The sequence below is a fragment of the Chlamydotis macqueenii genome, chromosome 4 (assembly GCF_036417535.1).
Source record: "Chlamydotis macqueenii isolate bChlMac1 chromosome 4, bChlMac1.mat, whole genome shotgun sequence".
NCBI classification, from domain to species: domain Eukaryota; kingdom Metazoa; phylum Chordata; class Aves; order Otidiformes; family Otididae; genus Chlamydotis; species Chlamydotis macqueenii.
The window spans coordinates 8,028,671-8,054,984 of NC_141559.1; the positions used below are offsets into that span (position 1 = coordinate 8,028,671).

Genomic DNA, 26,314 nt, shown 5'->3' on the forward strand with positions numbered 1-26,314 from the left:
TTTAGGTTATATTGAAGGCTTCTTTTTTTTTTTTTCATATTCCTGTGACATTACACTTCTCTCACTTCTTTCTTTTCATGTGCATCTCATATGCAGCTCGGTAAAACAGCGTGCTGCCTTTGCTACATGTATAGGTGCTTTCAGAAACAAAGTTTTAGCTTTGAAAGGGTAAGGGACAGAACCCTTAAAACTCATGGCTGAGTTGTGAACCCCTCTTACAAATATTTTAAAATGGTAGTATGAAGGCAGCAAATTTCAGACCTTATCTGTCATCATAAGGACATTGTAGAGATCTCAGAAAAGATGTAAAGACGTTCTCTAGGTGCTAAGTGGTACCAAAAGCTTTAACAGTTACAACAGCTTCTAGCGCTTTGCAACGTTTTAAAGTCAATTGTCAATGGGAAACTTCTATACAGCTTTTAAATAGATTTTACATATCTGTATTTTGTGTTGCTTCTCATCTAACATATCAAGTTGCTTATTTGATTAAACCAGTATCACACATGGCTGCAGTTTTAGCTGTGGTCTATTAGGAGGACAGTGCCTAGTCAAACAAACGGTGAAGAATGTGGTCACCTCTGAAATCTTCAATTCCCATCGGATGTTTTTGCTAAGCTGCACAATTGCAGGAAAGCGTGTGACGTCCCTCAGGTACACCTGAGCACACAGATGCTGTGCAGACTGAAGCCCTGCATGCTGCTTTTCAGGGCTGGGCACCTGTAGAAGCTTGTTTTCTTTCTAAATTTCATTTTTATCAGTTAGCTCAGTCCAACTCTTTGAAACAACACTCCAGAGAAAACATTTGGCACGAGGCACTCACGTAGGGTCAGGTAACTAACGCTTGTCTCTAGTCTCACAAATACAAGCAGACATTTATCTCTGTTAATTTGCTTTTTTAGGCAAGAGTGTTTGCAACAGCAATAGAATTTCTTTCCGCCTGATCTCTTTGATCTCTATTGTTCACCGCAGAAGTGCCACCTGCATGCCAGCAGCAGGTTTCAGCTGTGAAACCTGAGCTCTGGCCTGGCACCAGGGGAGGGGACCCTAAATATCTGCTCGCCCACCAAAACACGTTGCCGGGCACAGTCAGCACGCGGGGTATAGGTACATGTATCCAATGTTGGAGGCTACCAAACCTTCAGTGCCCTTAAGTCTGTCTTGGAAAAAGAAGTGATCCTGGTATCTTAGGTCTCTCTCTTTCTGTTTTCCCTTAAAGACCAGTGTCAGGCTGCTAAGTACTGGCTTTTGGGGGAGATGTCACCCCAGCTGGTGCTGACTGCTCTAGCTAGCCACTTATATCCCCTGGACCATCTTCTGGCTGCAGCATCACACTGCACAACCCATCCCCAAGAGGTGGATGAAAAGAAAGCTCAGGTAGCATCCCTTTTTCTAGGAAAAGTCAGTAGTCCCCAGAGCTAAGACCTGTAAGGCAAATTGATTTTCTCACTAGTAATTGATGATGCAGACTGGATGCAGGCGACATCTCTCAGTGTTTGGGATGGGGTAGGGCTGAGGCAAAATGCACTGTGTCAATATTTTTTTAATAGAAGTTTCCACATTTTTTTCCCCTAAGTTTTAATTTCAACCTTTAAGGGAAAAAAATAAAATATTATCATTTTCTATGTAAAATTACTTTTCCTAAATTTTCCTTTTAACTAAAATGCTCAAAGTCTGTAGGAATCCTTTTGTTCCAAGGACGAATGAGATACTTTGACCCAAAAGCAAATGCTTTTGACTTCCAGCACAACCCAAGAGATCAGAACTGTGATTTTAATGACATATGATTTGTCACTTTGGGGCTGTTTATTTACATGTACAAATGTATCTCCGTGCAGAAACTGGCCTTTGCAGGGCTGCTGCAAGCATGGCTTCTGTGAGTTTCTCCTGACCGGGAGCTGCAGCTCTTGCTGTGTGTGCTGGCTGGTGGAGCTGCCGCGTGACCGCCTCTGGTCCTCCCTCCTTGCATCCCTTCCTCTCCTCATCCCTCTGTCCCATCTTCAGAGAGCAGGAAAGGCAGAGCTGATCCCACTGGCAGGGATGTAGAATCACAGTATCATAGAATAGTTAGGGTTGGAAGGGACATTTAAAGGTCATCTAGTCCAACCTCCCTGCAAGGAGCAGGGACATTTAACCTTTGAAAATAAAACCACAAGAATACACAGTGATCTCTGTTAAGAGGGAAGATGTTACACTGCTTACTGATAGAATCATAGAGTGGTTTGGTTTGAAAGGGACCTTTAAGATCGTCTAGGTGATGATGCTGGCTTGAAATTAAAACAGGTATCAGAGCTTTATGCTATTGACTGGATGTGATTCTTTATGAACAATGGCACAAAGAAAAAGCATCTGGGTAATCTCATCATTTCACATCTCATAAATAAAAACTGTGTGCGTATGCGTCTTTAGTGGGGGACTGAAGCAGGGACTGGGCAGGAAGGCTGTTTATTAAAGGAAACTGTTCTGAAAAATATTCTCCAAGTGCAGTTACTGGAACAATTCTTGTCTTACAGAAAATTATGATGTGGTTTTCCTGGCAAATAACTTGATTTGACCACTTCTGTTTTTACTTAGGGAGCCAATGCCCTCGTCACATACACTATTATCAGTGGTGCGGATGATAGCTTCCACATTGACCCCGAGTCAGGAGACCTGATAGCCACAAAGCGCCTGGACCGGGAGCGCCGCTCCAAGTACTCCTTGCTGGTTCGTGCTGATGATGGCCTGCAGTCCTCAGATATGCGAATAAACATCACTGTTAGTGATGTTAATGACCATATCCCCAAATTCTCCAAGCCGGTGTATTCCTTTGACATCCCAGAAGATGCTACTCCAGGTAAATAGGGAATAACCCTAAAATTCCCTGGTTTTTTTTTTTTATTTTGTCACTTCAAAGGGATGTGCTGAGGAGGAGGTAACATACCCGTATGACTTGACCAGGAGGAAAAAGATACTGAAGGCATCTGTCAGATGGAGAGGAGAGATGGAGAGAATTCTGCCATCCTGGAAATCTGCTTGCTAGGAAATCTGTATCACTAGTAGGGTCAGATTTCTTTTAAATCAGAAATAGAGAAATGATTGCCACTCAAATAAATCCTAAATGCAGAATAGGAATTATGCCTGTATCCCAGTGGAAGCTCTGAGTGCAACTACTTAAAAAACAGCAAACAGAAAAGTAGTAGGAGGAACAACTTACAGGATACAACTGGTATAACCTATCATGAAAAAGATGTCATGGTGGTGCTAGTATTGATTTAGTGAGCCATCTTCAGTGAATATGACTTACAGTTCTTAATTCATCAAGTGTAGGATCACAAAATGGGTGACCATTAAGCAGCTAGTAATACACTGGTTCCTTAATAATATTCCCTACGTGCGCTCAATTGCTAACCCTAACATCATATTTCCTTGATCTTGTCTTTGATTCCTGTTTTTGACAAGGTTTTCGTAGAAAATCTAACCTTTAGATAATTAATTCTGGTTCCTAAATATGATCACCAACCTCTTAAGCTTTAAAAGAAGAAAAAAAACTTGTTTCTTATGCAAGAGAGTTTTGAAGTTTCAAAGTTGAGTCATAAGTTAGAAACTTTTTAGACCAAAAAACAGTTTTCAAAAGCTGTGCTATATTGTATTTCTCCAGATGAGAAATTAATATTTCTCACAATATGTAGTTTCCAGTATTTTGTACAGAGTGCTAGTATAAAAGCAATATCTGCTGGTATTAGTAACTGAAGCATCTTAAAGTTGTTCTAAAACATGAACAAACAAGGGGGATGTAAATGACATGGTGATAGCTTTCAGGCTCTTAGGGCTTTGACTTAAGTGTGGGAGGCTCAGTTTGAGACAGCCAAGATTACCCCCATGTCTCCAGCTTTTGCACTCTGTCCCACATTCACAGTCCCGAAATTCAGTGGTGTTTTGAGTAAAAGGATTACAGTGCAATCAGCAGTGCCTCAGGACTTTGATCTGGAAGTCATTGAGATGTCTGTGTGGCACGGGGCGGTTTGGGGGCTCTCTGTCCCGGACAGAAATCCCCGTTCCCCTTGCAGTCTGGCAGCTGAAATTAGGAATTGTACCTTCTCTCTCTGCTGAGTTTCCCTGACCCCGCTGTGCCGCTAACTCGCTGGAGGGCTGATAGTTCCATCTAGCTTTGGGGTAGCCCTCTTTGCCAATTAACATACAATCACCAAAGTTAAAGCATTAGGTAATCAAATTGATGTAAAAGATATCAGCGTATTCAACTGCATTAAAGGAAGTTGTAGCACTGCTCTTCATTCTAATGATCAACAGTTTTCATTGTCACATTGCTCAAAAATAGTTAACTGTGCTGGAATGCATGTAATTCATCTAATTCCATGGAAAATAAATTAAATTATTTACTTTCTTGGAAATGAGCTGATCTTAATTATAGTCAGTGTTCGAAATACTAAAAAGTGACACTTCATTTCCAAACTTTAGTAAGATAGGTCAGTCGTGCGAAGGCAGCTATGCAGAAATGAAAACAATGGCACAAATTCACAAGGAGTTGAATTTCAGAAAGCAGTGAAGAATGGACCCCTATAAAGTTTCTAGTTTTCTAACCGCAGTTACCCTGCAAAGGCAATTTTTCAAAAAGTAGAACTGGGATATTTGGTATGTACTGACGTTTTGGTTTCTGCATTTAGAAAGAAGTATCTAGAAGGTTTCAGAACTCGTATTTGCCTGTGGGGAGGAGAAGGTCCTTTGGGTTGTAGAAAAAAAAAAATACCTAGCAGGAGAAAAGGTATTTTTGCCTCAGTTGATATCATCTGGATATGTTCCCATTTAAAGATAAAAACAATTATTCCTGGCCATTTCTTAGGGATTTTTAGTAGCCCTTTAACATAAACATCATAATGAATACTGTTCCTTTCAACTTTGAAAACCTTTCATAGTAGTTAGTCATACAATACTGAGGCTTGAATTTCTGCTGGAGGACAACTCTTATTCTACAGAGCTGCTTGATGATGAGCTGGCTCTGACCACAGCAGTGAGCTGCTTTTTGCGAGTGACTGATTTTGCTGTCCTGTCATGCTGTGCAGGTTCCTTAGTGGCAGCCATTCTAGCCACTGACGACGACTCCGGTATCAACGGGGAAATCACATACACTGTAAGTGAAGATGATGAAGAAGGTATCTTCTTCCTGAACCCCGTTACCGGAGTCTTCAACCTCACTCGCGCGCTGGACTATGAAGCACAGCAGTATTACATTCTTACCGTCCGTGCGGAAGACGGGGGAGGCCAATTTACTACCATCAGAGTGTACTTCAATATATTGGACATCAACGATAACCCGCCAGTATTCAGCATGACCTCATACAGCACGTCTTTGATGGAGAACCTGTCTCCAGGATCCGCTATTCTCAACTTCAGTGTCACTGATGCAGATGATGGTAGGTGTTTCCTCATATTCTGTATCTCTGATGATAAATGTGTTTCACCTTAGCAACATGTTGGAAGACCTAGAAGAAAGTACAAATTAGGGTTATTCTTAGGATGCCATCGTGTGCTTAAATTCTCTGCATGCTGTGTAAATAGAAGTTATTTTTCTTATATTTCACACCAGGTTTAAGTGGATGATTTCTTCCTTATTTTTATTTGTGATAAATTAAAAATACAGTCAAATATTACTTTCAGCTGCTCTTGTAGAAATGAGTTGCAGAGCTATATTTTACCTAAAGCGTATTACAGCAGTTGAACACCATGATTTCTCCCCTGATGCTTAGGTTACACAATAAAATTAGATCTAACTGTTCTTTCAGATTTGTTTTTTCTTAAGGTTATAATATATTCTAAATAAGATTGTGACAATGTGAAACATTATCTGCAATCATCTTAAATGTACTGTAAATATTAAGTATATCATGAAGAGAATTGTAATCTAGAAGGTATTGATAGTGGAGGTTAAACCACTGATTAAAAGACATAATGGGAAAGTTTATTTTTAAAATAAGCCTTAATCTTGGGATTATTTATGGCATCTAGAAGGTGTTAATATATTGGAGTGTAAAAGATATAATCTTCATAGCTTGCTTAAGCATTTTGCCATGTAGTTTTATGTCCAAGCAAGAATAATTATAAAATATAGCCATAAAATATGTAAAAATCCTTCCATAGTGTCCTGCATTTTCTTAAATGTCCACAGACATTAGTCAGGGTGACTTAATATGAAGTTATTCATACCACTCACAAAGACTTTACAGGTGAAGATTATTTTTGTGACATGTTAAGCAACCTTGTCTCCTCTCAACTTGACACTGGCTTGGCAAAGCCCATAGAAATGTCTTATACTGAAATAGGTGCTTCAAGCGCAAAGCACCTACATGTTTCACGGAATCCCAGTTTATGCACGTAAAACGATGGAGCTGATCAATGTTATTCAGTAAAACAGTTTTTCCTCAGGAAATGCTGGGTTGTTGAACTCAAAAAATTTTTGTGGGAACATAAATTTTTTGCTGATGGATAGAACTTTCCATGGTAAAAATTGTGCAACTCTTATGGAAGAGATTCCATAAGATAAGCCAACAAGTCAGAAATTATAACCTGGTGATATTGGCTCTTCTTGCACGGATCTCTCTTTCACCACTCTTGTTAAAGCTTTTACGTTGTGTAAACTAACTGTAATTTGGAGGAGGAACTTGTGCTTGGATCATGCATATCCAGGGACAAGATTGTTGCTTCAGACTTGTAGATAAATGGGTTTGTGTCTCTAATCTATCTCCTCTTTTATTTCTTATTTTCCTATTTGGAGTACAATACTTGGTTTCAAATCTTTTTGGAAGCTAATTTCACTTAACTATTATGGGGCCATTTTCCTTTTCTCTTGCACCTCATACATTAATTTCCATCTGCGCCCAGTGGATGTGAACTATATCATAGCACTGAGATATCATTTTACATTCATCATGCACGCAATTATCAAGGAAGCAAATGAGTATTTAAGAAGCAATGGAATGAAAAGTCAGATACCTTGCCTTTTTGTATTTTCTGGCACACTTACTTGTTTAACAGACTGGGTTTAAAATTATTAGGGCAGAAATTTCATTCTGAGAGCATGCCAGGTTGAGTTCCTCCATACGACTGTAACTTCAGCAAATGTTGTGATCTGTTGGTGTTTCTGTTTCAATCCCAAACTTGTTATCCTGTGTCATCTTATGTTTATCTAGAGTACAGAAATAGCTAGTGCTATGCTTCTCTGCACATGGCTCACAGATAATGCACTTGTCGTAGTTCAGCCCCGATCAGGACCAGACTACGCAGTCTCTCTCTCACTCCCCCCACCTTCCGAGAGAACAGGGAGAGAAAATAGAAGGAAAAACGGCTCGAGGTTTGAGATAAGGACAGGGAGAAATCCTTAAAGTTACCGTCACGGGCAAAACAGACTCAACTTGGGGAAAACTATTCATTTATTACTACAAACAGCAGGATAATGAGACAGAGAACAAGATAACCTCCCCCCACCCCTCCCTCTTCCCGAGCTTAACATTATCTCTACTACCTTCCCCTCCCGAGCGGCACAGGGGGGAAGAGGGAATGGGGGTTGCGGTCAGTTCATCATACGTTGTTTTACGCCGCTGCTTCATGGTTGGGGGAAGAACTCCTCACATTCCTCCCCTGCTCCAGCGTGGGGTCCCTCCCACGGGCCACAGTCCTTCGTGGAACTGCTCTGGCGTGGGTCATCTCTTCCACGGGTGCAGTCCCTCTAGAACAGCTGTCCCAGTGGGCCCTCCACGGGCCACAGCTGCCTTCAGGCATCCACCTCCCCCGGTACGGGGTCCTTCAAGGGCTCCAAGTGGATCTCTGCTCCTCTGTGGACCTCCATGAGCTGCAGGGGGACAACCTGTTCCACCATGGTCGTCACCACAGGCTGCAGGGGAATCTTGGCCAGGAGCCGCATTACTCCTCCCCCTCCTTCTTCACTGACCTTGGCGTCTGCAGCCGTTCCTCACAACAGGCTGGTAGATGTCTCTCAGGATCTTTTTTTACATCTTATTCACTTCTCATCTCCTCTCCACTTCTTGCAGCCGGGCTGGACCGAGTCGGGCCCAGTCGGCTGCCTGGCGAGAGGCCAGAGGGTGAGGCCTGCAAGGCCCATGAGGCCTGCGCCTCCCCCTCTGCGCCTCTGCCCCTGCTCAGCTTCTTCACATCTTCTCTTCTCTCTCTTTTTTTTTCTGTTTTCTCCTTCTTAAATACGTTATCGCAGAGGCGTTATCACGAGACATTCTGCTACCAATCGGCTCGGCCTTGGCCAGCAGTGGGTCCGCCCTAGGCCTGGCCAAGTCCCCTGAAGAAAGGGGAGCGACTTCTAGCAGTTTCCTACAGAAGCTACCACCTTAGGCCCCCCCCTACTAAACAAAACCACGACAGCACTCAATGCACAAAAATATAATTTTGTTGATTATTTATGTTATATGATCCCATAGTTTGAAGGAGCTCTGAAAATACATTGTTTTATAATGAGGTATGCTTGCTGCTTTAGGATAAACACTGATAAAAGACAAAACCATGGTGATAGTGAAACTGCTGCCATTTTCATTTTCTTGTTCAACACACCCGTTCGGAAACAGTAGCTGTTTATCTCAAGTTGGACAGTTTCGTACAGATACACAGTAAATATCAGCTACAGCTCTTGGTTATTTACAGAGCAATAAAGAGCTCAATTTCCTTAAACACATTCATTTGGAGATTCAGATTTTAATTTTTTCCATATTGATTTAACAGGAAAAAATCACAGGGCAAAGCACACGCTTGTCTATTTGTTAAAAAGTACAGCAAGATATTCCTCCAGGCAAAAACCAGTGGGGTTTCCTAGTTAGACTCTACAGGTATTTACAGAATAGAGGGGTGAGGTAGGGAGTGGGATATTTGTTTTTTGGTTTTTTTTTTTTGGTCTCATTAGTAAATAAACACAAATAGAAATAAGACCCTTGAAAGACCGTGAGTATTAAATTGGTGACTCTCTGTCTGAGCTCTCACTAGGAGTTTTATCAGATTAACCCTCAGATTAAGTAGACCTAAAGCTCAGCAAAGAGGATGCCCCTACATTCTCCCCAAGAAAAGCCCATTTACTCCCCAGTAACATTTACTGACAGTCCTTTGCTCCACTGTTATTTAGGCAACTCTCATTCTGCTTCACAGTTTGATCTATATAAGCATTAGCAGCATAAAAACCTAGAGAATACAGGACAAGGAATGAAAAGGTACGTGGAGGTGAGATAAAGAACAACAAACAGTAAGTTTTAGAAAAAAAAAAAAAGAGTATTTTTTAGAAATAATTTTCTTCTGTAAGATCTAATTCCTACCCGTCTCCAAAGTCAGTTGACAAAAATCTTTGAACTGCCAGAAAGTACTTTACTGAAATCAGAAGATGTTCATCCATATAATTAGTCATTTGAAAATACAGCTGAACAAAAAATAAAATAGTGTTAAACTTTCACAGAGCTTCACTTGATCAAAGTAGTGTAGAAAAACTGTCTGGCATATAAATATATTAATTACTTTAATTGCATTAAAATATTTTGTCTTTGATGTTTGATTCTATTTATTTTATAATTAAGTTCCTACAAGAGAAAAAGAGAGAGAGAAAGATGCCAATTAGAGTAGTCGCTGGGGGAAAGACAAGTAAGATGAGCGTAATCAACAGCAGCGATTAATAAATCTAATGCAGGAATAATTTTATTATCAAAGTAATTCGGTCAGAGGGAAAAGAGCTTCTGAGTAAAAATGAGAAAATGCACAGCAGAGTAATCAGCTACTTAAGCAGACACCTTGGTTTCTTTGCATGAAAAAGTGAATTTGAGGGGTAAATTGGTAGAGAATGGTCTGTTAATGTACTAATTGTAAATCACAGTCTTTGTGACCCAAAACAAGAAAACAAAATTTTCAAAATTAATTAAAATAGGAGTAACAGAGAGAGAGAGATTAATAAGAGAAGACTCATTTCAATCAGGTGTTCCCAAAAATTAGTTGTTTAGAGGGAACTCTGGAGTTGAAGCGGTAACATCCATTTGCTTCCTATATGGCATATTTAAGGTCATTTCACAGCCTTGTCAAGATTCAGAATGCATTTCTCTTACCAGAATTATAAATCTCTCCCTTGCCCATAATTGCTAGTTATGTTTCAATCATAAGATGAGGGTTGTTCATCTGATGTTTTGAAATACCATGCCATATATGGGAAGCATACCTCTCTCTAGTATTCACTCTTGGCTGCTCCAGCTAGTCTTGGGAGTTTCTGGTTGTGGCTTTTTTTAATTGGGTGGAAGAATTCATTAAATAATTGCATTAATAATAATGTTGAACTGAGGAGAATGGAAGAAAACAGCTGTTCAGTGAGCAGCAAAACCACTGAGTCTTGGTTTCTAAAGGAAAACTGTTCAAAACCTTTATCCCTAACCATTGTAGATGGGGAAAAATTACGCATATTGTCCCCATGCAGCTCCTGCTGGATGAATCATAGAATCATAGAATGGTTAAGGTTGGAAGGGACCTTCAAAGGTCATCTAGTCCAACCCCCCTGCAAGGAGCAGGGACATCTCCAACCAGATCAGGTTGCTCAGAGCCCCGTCCAACCTGGCCTTGAAAGTTTCCAGGGATGGGGCTTCCACCACCTCGCTGGGCAACCTGTACCAGTGTTCTACAACCCTCATTGTAAAATTTTTTTTCCTAATATCTAATCTAAAACTACCTTCCTCTATTTTAAAATCAATGAAATGTAGAGACAAGCTCTGCTGGCCGCTCCAATTAACATCCTTCCCTCTTCAACTCTTGTCAGAAAATAATTCTTTCAAAGGTTTCTCCTCCACTGTGAAACTTAGCTGATATTAGCTGATGGATTCAAAAATGGTGATGGGGAGGCTGAACTGGCAACACAAGTCCTCATTTCCATAGGAGGACAGAAACATTTATGTCTAGGTTGGTGGGATGAAGTCATATTCTCTGTCTTTCTTCTCCCCACTCCGCTAGGCTCCAACTCACAGCTGTCCTTCAGCATCGCGTCCGGGGACAGCGCAGGACAGTTCGGCATCGACAACAGCGGGGTGTTGAGCATCAGGCAGCCTTTGGACCGGGAAAGCCAGTCTTTCTACAGCCTTGTCGTGCAAGTCCATGACATGGCCTCTCTCCCAGCCTCCAGGTACACAAGCACAGCCCAAGTTTCCATTATTCTGCTGGATGTCAACGACAGCCCTCCAAGCTTTATTTCCCCGAAGCTGACCTATGTCCCAGAAAACACTCCGATAGATACAGTTGTGTTCAAAGCGCAGGCGACTGATCCTGACAGCGGTCCGAACAGCTACATCGAATACAGTCTGCTCCGGCCTCTGGGAAACAAATTCAGCATCGGCACTATTGACGGTGAAGTGAGGCTCACTGGGGAGCTCGACAGAGAAGCCGTGTCCAACTATACCTTGACTGTGGTAGCCACAGACAAGGGACAGCCATCCCTTTCTTCATCTACGGATGTGGTGGTTATAGTTCTGGACATTAATGACAATAACCCGCTTTTTGCCCAGAAGCTTTATAAAGTAGAAGTGGGGGAAAATACTTTGACAGGGACGGATTTAATCCAGGTGTTGGCTACGGATGGAGATGAAGGTACAAACGGGCAGGTCCGCTATGCCATCATGAGCGGAGATAGCAATAATGAGTTTCGGATTGATTCTGTGACAGGGGTGATAACAGTTGCCAAACCTTTGGACAGAGAGAAAAAGCCCTCTTATACTCTCACTGTTCAGTCGACCGACCGTGGGAGCAGCCCGAGGACCGACACCACAACAGTCAGTATTATTCTGAAGGATGTCAATGATTATATTCCCACATTTGAACTTTCTCCTTACTCTGTGAACGTCCCTGAGAATTTAGAGACCCTACCGAAAGTTATCCTTCAGGTGAGCACATTCAGCAAATAAATACGTATCTCATACAATTACTAGCTTGCCTCAGTATACACTACAAATACTAGCTTGCCTCAGTATACACTACAAATACTAGCTTGCCTCAGTATACACTATTTGTGTACAGTACCTTACCTCCAAAATTAAAAAGGTGCGAGACAGTTGAAAAGTTGCCTCTTGGCTGTGATCTAACATGCAGTGGCTGTTGGCTTGTTTTCCTTTTTGTTTGTTTGGGTGGGCTTTTTTTTTTTTCCACTTGTTTTTTACCAAAGGGTTCTATTGTGCTTTGGAGTTTTGTTTGTGTTTTCCCTACCTATCTTCCTGCCTACACTGGAACTTTAAGAGTTTGCTCTATCTCTCATCTCATTCTCAAATTTCATGCAACAAATATCTCAATCTGATCATTGCCTACATGGGATGAGGCTCTGTGCCAAACACTGAAAGAGCACTAAATGGATTCAGCCGGCGGGACATGCAGTGCTTGCTTTGATACGAAGCTCAGCCTATACCAGATCATGTGTGGTTTTCACTGAGCCCCAACACAGTCTTTACTGTATTTCTGCTTGAGAAAAATAAATAATCAACTATTTAATATTAAAAAAAAAAACTTTTAAGTGCATCACCACTGTGTTAGGTCATTTTTACAATTATAGCTAATTTATACTAGCCCTTTTAAAGCATTTGGATTAATTCAATCTGTTAATTTGGATTATTGTCATAGAAAATATCCCAATAAAATTTTACAGACCCTGCACTTGTCAGTTCTTGATATTTCTTCCCATATGTTTGCATTGTTTTTGTAGGTTGTAGCAAGGGATGATGATCAAGGCCTAAACAGCAAGCTTACTTATGTTCTGGTGGCTGGAAATGAAGAAGGAGCCTTTACTCTCTCGGCCAGCGGAGAGCTACGCTTGGTGCAGAGCCTGGACCGGGAGGCAAAGGAGCAGTACGTACTACTGATCACAGCTGCTGATGCAGGTAAAGCAAATGGGCGATCTCTTCTGGTGAAAACTTGTTGTCTCTTGAAAACATTGCACTGTGGGTAGAAAAGAAGTATTTTAGAGTCATAGAATCAGAGAATGGTTTGGGTCAGAAGCGACCTTAAAAGTCATCTACTTCCAACCCCCCTGCTGTGGACAAGGACATCTTCCACCAGACCAGGTCACACAGAGCCCCATCCAACCTGGCCTTGAATGCTGCCAAGGATGGGGCATCCACAGCTTCTCTGGGCAGCCTGTGCCAATGCCTCAGCACCCTCACAGTGAGGAATTTCTTCCTTATATCTAATCTACACCTACCCTCTTCCAGTTTAAAGCCGTTACCCCTTGTGCTATCGCTACATGCCCTTGTCAATAGTCCCTCTCCAGCTTTCCTGTAGGCCCCCTTTAGGTACTGGAAGGCTGCTATAAGGTGTCTCCAGAGCCTTTTCTTCTCCAGGCTGAACAACCCTGACTCTCTCAGCCTGTCCTCATAGGAGAGGTGCTCCAGCCCTCTTATCATCTTTGTGGCCTCCTCTGGACTCTCTCCAACTGGTCCATGTCCTTCTTGTGTTGAGGGCTCCAGAGCTGGACTCAGTACTGCACGTGGGGTCTCACAAGAGTGGAGTAGAGGGGGGAGAATCATCTCCTTTGACCTGCTGGCCACGCTCCTCTTGATGCAGCCCAGGATGTGATTGGCCTTCTGGGCCGCAAGCGCACATTGTCAATTCACGTTTTGCTCATGTTGAGCTCATTTTCATGATGATCTGAAACTTTAGTGGATGGAGATTAGTTTCAATGTCTGTGGGGAGAACTGGGCTTACTTGATGTCGAAGGGAGTTTGGTTTCTAGAAATCAGGATTTTATTCTTATGTGTATTTGTCTGGTACTAGTAGGACTCACTACATATTTAGGTAGGTCGATTTTTGCCCTGCAGTAGTAAGGGGTTCTACCTATGTCATTAAAGCCTCATGCATGGCAATAAAAAACATATAAATGGCAATAAAACCCAATATAATGTTGTCATCAGAAATGTGCTGACAGGTCAAATCAATGGCCAGAAAACAGCTATGAACTACTCAGTTCATCGTACGGGAATCATACCCCTGAAAAGTAACGGCAATTTACATGTCAACATTTTAAGTTTCTGCTTTGCTCAGCATCCAGTCGTACATTTGCTCCAGTATCCCAAATGTATTCCAAGCTTCCTCAGTTTAAAACAGGACATGAATTCTTGTTATGAAGATTAATTACACTTTCACTTGAGGTGTCTGAGCACAAAATTTTGGTTTCAAATTTTAGCATGAATATTAGTAACGAAGACATCCTGCATCTTATTCTGGACTCATCTCCAGTCTCCCACAGTCTGATAGACTTAATTTACTGCAGAAAGTTCTTACTTTCTAATAATAAAAATAGAAGCAAACCCAACTTGTTGACAAGTGGATATAGTTTTGTTTTCTGCCATATTGTGTGCAGTATCTTTATGACAGCAACAATATCTATGGCTTACATTTTCCTATTGCAGCAGTGCTCAGGTATTTCACAGTCTGAGCACAGCTGAAGCTGCGAAACACAATTTTAGGACTTGACGTATCATTTGTCTTGTACTTTGGCTAGAGATACTGTATGCTTTGTATTTTTTAAACTGGCTTTCCATTACTCTATAGCCGCAAACTGCTCACTTGTGACTTGGACTTGCTTGGGCTTGAACGTCCTTATGTTCCTTCAGAAGCTGAAGCTGGATATGTAAGGGAAAACAGAACCTTGATGTCTGTTTACTCTCCCAGTCCAAGTCAGCAGAAGTCATTAGGACTGTACAGAACTTAATAACTCTACATACAAAATATACATACAGCCAACAATTATTGTCCTTCTTGGAAAAAGGCAAGGAGCAAGAAGTCAGTTGTACCCCACGCCTAGCACAAAATGTCAGCCAAAAGTCTGACAAGAGCGCAATCTTCCCCTAGACTCTGGTTCCTGAACAATATGAAATGCAGGAGATTTACCCAACCATTCCCAATGAAAATATTTATTTGTGTTGGGAGATGTCTGAGTTTCAGATAATCCAGGGGAGACTTTAATACATGAAATATGCATGGGACCTTTGCCACAAGTGGCTGACAAGAACAGCAGCATGCTTCATTAGTTCCTGTGTTGATATTATGGTGATTAAACACTGTTTGAAGCTGGGTTTTTTTGGTTGTTGTTTTTTTTTTTTTAATTTGCTGTGTTCTCATAAAGGTAACTCACAAGTTATTATTCCCTCCTACCAGTGTTAAAAGGTACTAGCAAAAATGTTCACAAGCAGATGTTTAGTAGTAACTTTAAGCTAAATTTAACTCTTCTACTATGTTTAAGTTTACAATCTGACTAATCCACAGTTAGTGTGATTTGGTATAGTTTTCAACCAGCCTTGTGAATAACGTTTGATAGTATCTTCTGATTAGACTGAAGATTTACTCTAAATTCATGCCAACAAAGCATACCTTTAAAACTATGTTAGTAGTGATTTATCTAAACTAAAACATCACAGGAAGATGTCCAGCTTCTGTAGAAGTCAATGCCAAAACTACTTGATTTTGTGGAAGCAGAATGTGGACCGTAGTCATAATAGATACTTAAGTATGTAACATATTTAAAGTACTTCAAGAAATTCCAGGGGATCCCTGTTATGTTTGAATTATACTGAGTTCAAGCAGTTTAGATGGTAAAGAACACTCTGGAATGTAATTTGTTGGAGACCTCTTAAAAAGCCATGTTTGTCATAATAATGTGCATCAAATAGACCAAGCTACAGACTCTGGAATGTCTGTTGAGCTACATCTCAAATTTTATACTACTATAAATTACATTATCATACATAGAATGCACATGTACTTCTGTAGACATTTGGCAGCTGATTTAGGAAAATATTATGTGTGAGGAAGCCTTTCTAAAAGAGTTACAGCTTATCAAAAGAAAAATGTTAGTACTTTAAAATATACAAAGTAGTACAAAAGGTACCAGTATGGGTACATGATGGTTGAGCTACCAGTTTGGGTATGTGATGGATATCCAAGTGGTGACACACTGACCTTTGGTAGTCAATGCCTGCTTCACTAAATCAGGTGGTTGTGGCTCTACTGGCAGAAAGATGGCAATGACACAATCTTGAAATGGGTAAGAGAAGTGTTTTGAGTATTATATTCTTGAGCAGCTGTTAAAGGTTTATAAAAGAAACTCTTACAGACATGTCCAGCTCTTTGCTTAATGTAACTATTTCTTTGAGTCTCTTACTGTGTATTTGTTTGACAATGCTTAGAAGGGATTTTGCGCAGAGACAATTCAACCAGAAACACACATGCAAAACAGGTAGTGCTCTCTGTAGGAAAGCAGTGCCTGCCAAAATGTTGAAAAAAGCAGACTTGTCTGAAATTATCCACATCCAGATTATCTTTGAAAATAAATCAAGGAAGAGGTAGTATACTTTGCATTTTGAGTTTGGCTTTTATTAGCTGTAATAAGCAGTCTTTCTCATTGTCTTTAGCAGCCCAAGCAACACTCTTGCCATATATGGTGCATCTTATTTATGGTCTGGGTTTTTTTTTTAACAGATAAAAATCATGGTAGACGTCCAGATGCAGTTAACTCTGAAAATGTCTGGGTAGCACATGAAGGGCAAAATTCTGTCTGTCCAGCCTGCTTTCCATTTTTCTTAGAATCTGCATCTCAATTTTTATAGGCTACACTATAGGAGTCTGTGCCAACTCTTCCTTTTCTTTCAAGGAAGGAGACCCAATGCATACTGAGAAGCACTTTTAGACATAAGAACTGATGGATTCTTAGCTTGTTTTTTGCTGTCTTCTCCCTGTACATAATCAAGGATTTCTTACTTTTCTTATGTTTGTTATCACTTCATCAACTTGTGCCTGTGGTTCTTACAGTCTTACCCCAGCCTGTGTATGGGCAGGTCAGACAGGGATTGCTGGTGGGACCACATGCACCAGCGATGGAAATTCAGGCAGTTGCTGAAAAAATGCTTTCCCAAGCAAGGGCTCCCCTCAGGCCCAGAGAAGTCAGTCATGATATATGCATCGTTGTGGCTCTGGCCCAGCTATTCCTTGGCCTTGCCTGCTAATCCTCCACCCAGTCCTCAGGGTAGATCTTGGGTTGACAGAGAGTCTTCCCTTCGCTCAGGAGGAGGGAAAAGACTGATAAAACATTTTCTGGCACCTTGCTCAGTGATATGTGACCATGTAACCTGCTTCATGCCCAGTTTCCACAAGACAGTCTGCACAAAGGTTCTTGATTTCAACTTTGTTTTATCATCTCTCTTCCCTCACTTCTGCACTTCCACCCTACTCTAACTTCTGCTGGGTCTCAGATACTAGACGGTCACTCTAGGCAGTGAGGATTTACACAGACGTGCAAAATGTCCATTGCTAGGAACATTCAGCATCTTCCAGAGCTGTACACCTGTGGCTTTGAGAAATATAACATAATTCAACTCTAAAGTTTCCCCATTTCAATTTAGAGCCCCTCTTGCAGAACAAGCTGTAAGACCAGAGTGCATGAATTATAAATACAGTGACAGGCAAAATGATGGACTGTGGAACAACATGATAGTGTTTAGATTGCAGATGCTCCCCCAAAATGTCTGCTAACATCAACGCCAAGAAACCTACTTGCAACTATTTGAGTGTGTCTTTATGAGCCTGTTTTTACCACATAAATCATTTGTTTTCATTCGCTGTACACTTCTTCATGGCAAAATGGTTGGAAAAGAGACTTTCTAAATTTTTTTTCAACCCATCTGGTGGGGATGCAGTCCTGTGTAAACATTCAGTTCTGGCACCCTGACAAGAACTGGTGCAGTCACTTTTATCATCCCTGTCTTTAACTCTTTGAGCAATTTTCTGGAGCAAATGTTAGCATTCCAACAGTCCTCCTCCTTTTATTTATTGGTTACAGGGATGTCAAGTAGCACATCTGGAAACCTGCTAGCTGTCCAGGACTACTGTTTAAATAAACTGCAACCACCGTCTCTTGATTTGGTTGATCAGAATGGCACATTGCCACAATAAAACAAAAATTAAAATGTGGTGTTTCTAATTAGAAGCTGTGTTCCTGTGAGTTTTTTAATATTTTTTTTAATAACGTATTTACTGGTTTAGAAAAGTAGTTCTGAAATAAATGAATCGGTGGACTGATTATTATATTTAGTTAGCTGTTCTTTGTATACATCCCTGGCCTGTATGAAAAACAACCATATGTTTTTTCTTTAGAAAATGTTGGCCCCTGACTTATGCATTCTTTCCTTCAAGAATGCAGGAGGGCAACCAAGCAATTCCTTCTCAGGAATTCTCTTTAGAGATAGGCTTTTGGTTTCCTTCAATCCTAAAATCAAATGAAATCTGACAATGTAGTTATATTGGTTTTTAACACATTTTAAGATATTTCCCAGTTTGGAGTGACAAGTAACGGACGACCATTTTCTAGTAATGGTAAAAAAAGAGTCTGGAGGGTTAGTATTGTGTGAGATTTATGTGACTGGACTTAGACATTTATACTCATCCTGTTTTCTTAGCATGCACTGTATTTCTACTTAACAGGCAGTCTACAGTGTGAAAAGACGTTGCCTTAACAGACCGAGTTGCATTTTTAAAACAAATGCAGCTATTTTAAACTCTTGGTGCTGTCAAAACAAACAAGCAACTCACATAATTTCAGTTAGAAATGTCCTGTTTTCCATGCTTTCTGTGCTGTGTCTAAATATACGCATTGCTGCAGGCTTTGGTGAGCTAAATGAGGCTGAGTCTGCTTACCTCGGTGCTTAGCAGTTTACATAATGATTGCTCTCTTCTATCATCTTGTTTTATGCCACAGCTGTTTCAAAAAGAATATTGGTTTCTGTCCCAGCTCCATTTATTTCCTTGCCATCGTGGAAATTCTTCCTTGTGCCAATGGTGTCTACTTGAGTCTAGTTTTACTGGTTTTACTATTTTACTAGTTTTATTGGTTTTGTTCTTTTAATACTGGTACTAAAACTATCATTTCAGTAGTTTTGCATGATTTTTCAAATTTATTTCCAAATCATACAGTGAGAGAACTGAAATGGCAATAGACTCATCAGTGGGTTCCATCATGTTCATTTTGTCTTAGCATCATCTAAAATCAGGAGAGGAGAACTGAGAGTGGCTTTTTGTAGTTGTGGGAAGCTAATAGCAGGATCTTATCCTTTCACGGAGCCTAGAAACGGTTAGCACTTTTTAATTTTTCTTTAGGAGACAGTAGCTCAAAAAGTTGTTTAGGAAACAGTTCTATGGCAAAGTCAGTCCTATTGATGTTCCCTAGAGTGTAATTGTCAAGGAAGAGAGCGTATCCGTGTCTATATGATGTGACACATTTACTTCCCAAAGGACATGAGGGCTTTAGCCCATCTTTTCAGAGGACCGCCCCACGAGATGCACAATCCAGCCCCAGAATGCCATTTGAGGGATTTAGTTTTCTGTTTTCAAAATAGTTCAGTGAGAGCCTTTGGGCTAAATCCATGCTTCTCTGGGGTGAGATGTGGGAGAGACGTATATTCAGATTGGCAAAGGGCTCAGGCTAGCCAGCACAAGCTGAAATATCTGTGAAAACAATGGAAGCTTTTCACTCTCTTTGAAAGAAGTTTAATGTAGGTGTATTTAAACTGGAAAACAAGCTAGAATATAATGCTTACTACGTAGGATTTAGTAGGCAATCGAAAACTTCCAAGGAAGAAAAAATTGTCAGTTTGTAAATTTTCAGGCTGTTACATTTCCTCTCTTATCTCTTAATTCATCCATCTTGCTTTGATTAGTTTAAAAGTTTTAATTGAAAGTTAATTTAAAATTATCCTCCTTCTTTTTACATCAATTTTACATTAAATTTTACCTCAAAGGTGTTAATGAGTTTGCTGAATGTAATCTGTTTGGCAGAAGAGTAAGATAATTAGAGTAGTCATTATGCCTTTGAGAAATACTAAGATTTTTCCGATTTTGGTGATCTTAAACCATTTTTAAAATTAAAGGTTACACCTTATACATTGGACGTCTGCTAGCTTATTCTTCAAATACAAAGCTACAATTTCAGGAAGCCTTAATTGCAAGGATAAAATAAGTAAAACATGCACATACGGCCTGAACACTTATCCTGCTGGTTAATCTTCACTATTTATACACGGTGTTTTTAAAGTATAATTCAAAATCATGCATTACAGGAATTTCTCTGTGGGATATTCAGGAGTTACAAGCAGTCAAAAATCGCCTTAGTCAGCAGTCCCTGCAGGAGCCAGCTTCTCTATTTTTTTTCTGTTTATAGCAATAACTTATAACAAGAAGTAATTTGGTGGTTTTAAGAAAATATTTTTTTAAATGTCTCTGCCTTTCTGTTAAGTTGCAGTTCCACTTTCTTTAAATCTCACTTTGGTCACCAAAGGCCTTGGCGATGCGCGTGGTCATGCCAGCCCTCCCAGAACCGCTGGCAGTGCGGGCACAGGGAGATGCGGCCTTACGACCGGTCATTTGCCAAGTTTTGTTATGAGCATTATATCCAGCTGTGGAAAATTTTCCTTAAGGATTCATTTTCTGAAACGTATTTGGAAGAAGGTGGCTTCTTGCTCTGGAAGTAAATGCAGTTCTGGCTAGGAAATCTGCAATACCTGCTTGTGTCTTTTCTGAGCAGCTTCTCCAATGACCTGTACCTCTGATGTTAATGGATTACAAGTGTCTGTCAAGGGCTTTATGGCACATGGGATTAATGCTTGTGCCTTTCTTGGAAGGAGAATGAAACCTGACAGGCACAAGTTGCTAACTTGGCGTCTGCTTATGTCAGCAGCCCCGTATCCCGTTTACGCTGTGGACGGTGACGCAGGACTCTTTCAGCCTTTCCTTCACATGTTTTGAAATCTGCTAAACAAAAGCAGTGATGGGGAAAAATGCTAAACTGCAGGAATATGTTATCTACCCTTTTTCAGATGTGTAAGTGATAAGTTTATGATAATGTGTGTATATGTGTCGAATGAGATTGTTATATGGAACAGCTTGAGGTTGTGCTAAATATCTACTATACTTTTGCTTTATTGCCTGTGTTTTCTTCTCAGTCTGCATCTGCGTTCAGTAGGTCCAGCTCTGTAATACTGCAACAGCTTTTTTTTTTTTTCTCTCTGCGAGAGCAGCTGCAGGTAGCTTGTTGTGATGAACAGATCAGAGGAAAAGAACAGGGATAAGGAGATGTGTCTGAACACCAGAGGACTTAAAGCTGTCTCTGTATGTGTGTGCAAGTCCCACCCTTTCAACAGCATAGTAAATATGTTGCAATGAAATATTGCCCCTGTTGTGAAACTGCAAAGCTTAGTGAATTCATAGGATGCAGTCAGTCATGAATTTTGATCGGAAATGATCCAAATTTAAAAATTCTCTGGATAAAACCAGATGAGAGATCTCATCTTGCATCTCTGTGTGCACACACATCAGCCTGAGCGAGGCTGGACACATCATTGCTTGAACAAGGTTGGACTCTGGAATATTTTTTTTTATCTTTTTTTACTTTTGATGGCTTATGTTCCCAAATTCAGGTCTGTTTGCTCCCAGCTTCTTTAGGCTGGTGGATGAGGGAGGATATTGAGGTTTCTAATTTCTGATGAAGTACAGAAAAATCTTTTTTTTTCTTGTCAGGTAGTCCTTGCACAAGTACAGATCTATCCCAACAATTCCCTTGTTTTTTCAAGTCCAAGTTCTGTTAAACCAGCCTTGGGAACAACTACTACTTTGTATCTAACTGAGAAAAACTCAGGTTTGACACTCAGAAATTCAGAACCTCTAGGTTCCTGCAAGGTTTTATTCACCAGTCACCTGCTGAACTGAATGACATTATGGCTACCTTCTAAGCTTTTATATTGTTTGTTTATTAAATGCTTATTTCACCTTTTATCTCAAAATATACTCAGTTCACCAGTTTTTTTAGGACTTAGTGTGGAAGCCTGTAGTGAAAAATTGAGTAAAAGGAAAATAAAACACAATCAACATACCCAGCCAGGACAAATACTTGTAGTGCAATCTTGTAAAAAGAACTACTTATTTTTCTCATTTTGTGTGTGCACTTTGTTTTGTGTTCCCGGTAAGTAAGTTAATATAAGGCTATCCACATTTCAAATCGAGCCCAAAGTGTAATGCAAGCTAGTTGCATTTTAACTTACTCTAGTTCCGTATTTATTTTAAACTCACCAGTTTTGTGAGGCTCAGGACACTCTGTCTGCATTTAAATGCATTTTGAAAGATTGGCCACTTTATTGTGAGAAAGGCCTTGTTTACTTGAGTGAAAAAGTTAATGCTCTGCAATAACACATACAACTTCTAGTCCTGGGACTCATTCACCGAGTGTTTGACTGGAGGAATGAAATCCGCTTTGTTGCAAAGCAACAGATTTCAGTGAGGCAAAAATTCCGTTTCTGTTAAATTGCTTTCCAATTTTCAGTATAATGATGTGTTTAATTTACCACAAAACATGGTAAACTGCCTGCAGTGTGAGTTTCAGTTAGTCACTTAAATTAATTTTATGTAATCCCCTTTCTCATTTTAGTGAAATGTATCTGTAGTTTTTTCCTTAAGTTTGTTGTTAGTTTTCTAGCACTTAATTTTGATACTTTAATGCTGGCAAAAGCTTTGAGTTCCTGGTTTGTGAAAGGAGTGATAGTTTTACTATCTGCCGTGCTAACCATGGCACAGACGGAACCCAGAAGCCATTAAAGCTTCAAACAATATGTGGCTAATGTGCTGAACACATTCTCCTATTTCTAATTTTTACTGTGAGCCATACGGTACCACGTAGACGAGGTAATTTCCAATAGCATCATCTTTTCCTGAGCTTTCCTGAGGAACGTAAATGGCTTTGCAAGTTTCCCTCAATTGTTTTCTTTTACTACTCCAGTCCACTAAGCACTCTGATCATTCCCCACTCTTCCTGGTGTCCAGCTATGGTGTGGAGAGCTGAACACACACTGGAGGAGACAGTGCCACGTGTTTGGGGATTTCAGGAAGCCAAGACAGCTTACCTTCCCTGTTCCCCAGGACAAGGATGGATGGAGATAGCAGGTTGGCTTTCCTGTCTTCTAAGGGTGCATGAGTAGGCTAAGGAGAAAGTGAAAGCAGTCGTTAGGTGCATCCCTTGTGGGTGACTTTGTGACTCATAAGCATTAGCACAAATTAGAGGAATGAGTGACTTATGATGGGTTCACCCAGAAACACATGTTGTTCTCTCTTTGCTGGTTATCCTGCATTTGAGAAGTAGAAATTGTCAGATTAAATGATATTTCTCCACATTGTCACCTTCCTGCATTTAGTCTCTTTTCTTTTACTTGTGTTGCTGCAGTAGCCAGTATTTTTTTCCTCTTTCTGCTGGATGAGGGGAGGAAAAAGTTGTTATAACTTCTAAGCTAACACGTATCCAATGTCATATTTTTGTGGTGATCAGCCACAAACAGGCATTGGTGAATGGGGTGGAACACCAGCTCGTAGGTCTTTGCCAGTCCTGCCTCGCTGGGAGAAGAGACATCCTGCCCACCCCACGGTTCCCCATGACCGTTTCTTCACATCACCTCCTCCAGCATCCCATGTGGAGAGGGGAGCCACAGCCCCCTGGCTATGCCTGAGGTGGCCTCTTGTAACCTCCTCTTGTAACTCATCCTCCACCACGGGCCTCCTAGGAGCAGGCTCCCAAGGTCTGCTCCTTCTCTTCATCCCCAGACACATGTTTACTTGCAGATGTAAGCAAAAAGCTTGAATTTTTGGAAGAACATCCGTGGGAAGCAATTTTCTTCCTGAACTCCACGTTAGTATTTTGACACTATCCCAGGTTAATCTTTATTTCAGTAATGACGTGTGGACGTTTGTGGGGCTGTCTGCTTAATGTATATGTACAGCTGTCACCTAGAAAATAAACCGTTCGGTTTGTAGAAACAGACCACGGCACACAGAGTTAAGAAGTTCCAAATAAGAATAATAATAATAATTTAAAAAATAACATAATTGTCTTTTAAATGTGAAAGATTTTATATTCACTGAACAGTCAATCCGATCTCTCCCACTTAGTTCTCATTGTTGACTTTATGTTCTCCAATATTTAATCATTTGATGGCTCTTTCATTACTCTGCCTCTCCGGAAAACATTTTTTCAACATGGATATCCTAAGCCTCTGTGAGACATAGCATTTTGGGATTTGGAAGAAAGCTAGTAGTAGTACAGCACTAGAGAAATGCCCTAAATAACAGGTGATTGACAAATAAATAGTTTCTGCTTCTGCTGAAAAAATAGTTCAGACTATGATGAAAAATGAATTTTTGTGCAAGTTCACTAAGGGAACAAAGTTTCTTTGTGGCTTTAGCCTCAGGGCTGTTCGTAGTAGTATGCGGGGGCTTGTGTGGCTGTGTACAGCAATTTTCTACAGGTTGTAACATGTCTGGTTTATTAAAAACAATTTGGGAGCATCTTGAATGTTGGCTAATATTGCAGAACTTACACAAAATTTGCTACACTTATTTATGCAAAAATATTAAGCACAGTTTGAAGAAAAAGGGATGATGCTCTAGCATAATAAGAAAAACTGAGTTGGGGAAGATTTGCTATCGAAGCAAAACTAAGAAATCTGGGAACTCAGCCTGACCATGGAAACTACTTTTCTCACCACAAATATGACATGTACATTTTATGAAACCTACTTATTACCAGGGGCCAAATTCTGTGGTCCTTATGCAAGCACAACTTTCACTGAAAATTCACTGAGGACGGTCAAACTTGGCCCTGAACGATTTCTTTTCCATAAAAAATTACTTCATTTGTAATTTCCTCTTCTTATATTTCTCAGTAACTGCAGAAATCCGATCTAGTCATTTCATTTCAAGTGAATCAAAGCTTTGAGGACTCTCTGTGAAATGGCAACTTTATCTTTCGGTGTAATAGAATAAAGGAGTAAATTTGAGGACGTGATGTTTTACTTAGAGGAAAAAAACATATTTGGATAACTGCAGAGACAGGAAACCAATGTAGATGCGTGAGTTTTTCCATCTAAGTAAAATGAGAAAGATTTTGGGTTTTGAACTGAAGAGCAGTGATGTTACAAACAGCTGAATTCATATTGGACTTCTGGGATGTTTCGGCGAGCACGGCGCAGCCACGAGCTAGCGCTGAATGAGGTCTGGGTTACTTACATTACCCTAGCTAATTTTATTAGTGTGGTTCTCAGCCTTGGCTGGTATATTCACTTCTCTGACGCTAATAGAAATAAGTCCTGTGCCTTGTAGGTGCATCCAGTGGGGAAGTGGGATTGGAAATAATGACACAGGAGATATATAGGGGGCTGAGGCAAGGGCTGGGATTCGGTCCTTTGGAGCGTTTGTTTAGTACCCTGCCAATTCAGATCTCTCAGAAAGGAGAGGTTGCAGGTTCAATTCAGAAGGTTTCAACTGGTTGCAGTCAAATGGCTGAGTTGAAAGCTGCCATCAGTGTAATTCTGAGCAGGAGGATATCCATAGCCCAAAAGCAGCTATTACATCTGGCATCCGTTTTGACTGTTCCCATTGTGTGACCAAAGATTTAGTAGCCATGCAGGAGAAAGAACAAACCCATTGCGACGTTTTGCTGTTAGCGTATGTCCATGCGGCACTTTGCCAGCAGACGTGAATGCATTCTTCCCGTTCTTCTCTCTTCCTCAGTCCTGTGGGCGTAGCTAGTGTGGCACTGAGCCTGAGCTCAGTGCTCCTTGCCGGGACGGGGTAGCCTGCAGAGCTATGCTGGAGCTAGTCCCATCACCTCAGCACTGGGTTACCTCTAAAGGTGCTGCCGCTGCAGTTCATTTTTGTCAATAAACCGACAGTATGAATTTTCCAGTGTTGGCTCTTTGTGTTAGCAAATACATTTAAAACAATGAGTTTCAGGTTTTAGCTGTGAGTTAGCTTTTCTTTTCCAGACTGAATTGCGTTACTGATGCTCTTTGAATGTGACTTACCTAAGATTAATTTCTGAATTATGTATAAATTGTTTAATCACCTGTGAAACTTAACAACTTTAAACTTTTCATTTCATTAGCTGTGAGATGAATGTCGATTAAATGTGTTTGGAAGTCCAGAGCTTGATGACACATGCAGCAAACACCACTGAGGACTCTGTTTCATTTAATGTAGTAATAATAAACACTCCGTGGGCAATATTTCAGCAATCAAGAATGCTTTTGCAGTCTTTCCTATCTATAAGTGTTTGGCTAAATGACAAAACTGGGGAGGAGAGAGGGTAAAAAATGAGTCAGACTTATTGCCTTAATGTAGCCTTCCTGGCTGAAATTGAAATTAATTGGCAAAATGAATTACCTCAGACTAGAGCAGAGAAAGGCCTCCATTGTGTGCAGCCATGGTGTGAAACCTATACTCTTTG

At 40.5% G+C, this 26,314-nt stretch overlaps 1 protein-coding gene across 1 annotated transcript in view; it reads left to right on the forward strand.

Moving 5' to 3' along the window:
• Positions 1-26,314, forward strand: part of FAT4 (FAT atypical cadherin 4) — a 142,641-nt gene that overhangs the window by 74,083 nt on the left and 42,244 nt on the right. Inside the window, exons 3-6 of the mRNA XM_086746095.1 lie at positions 2,572-2,833; positions 5,058-5,408; positions 10,981-11,903; positions 12,713-12,887. Coding sequence (XP_086602221.1) covers positions 2,572-2,833; positions 5,058-5,408; positions 10,981-11,903; positions 12,713-12,887 — 1,711 coding nt within the window. The remainder of the gene's footprint in view (positions 1-2,571; positions 2,834-5,057; positions 5,409-10,980; positions 11,904-12,712; positions 12,888-26,314) is intronic.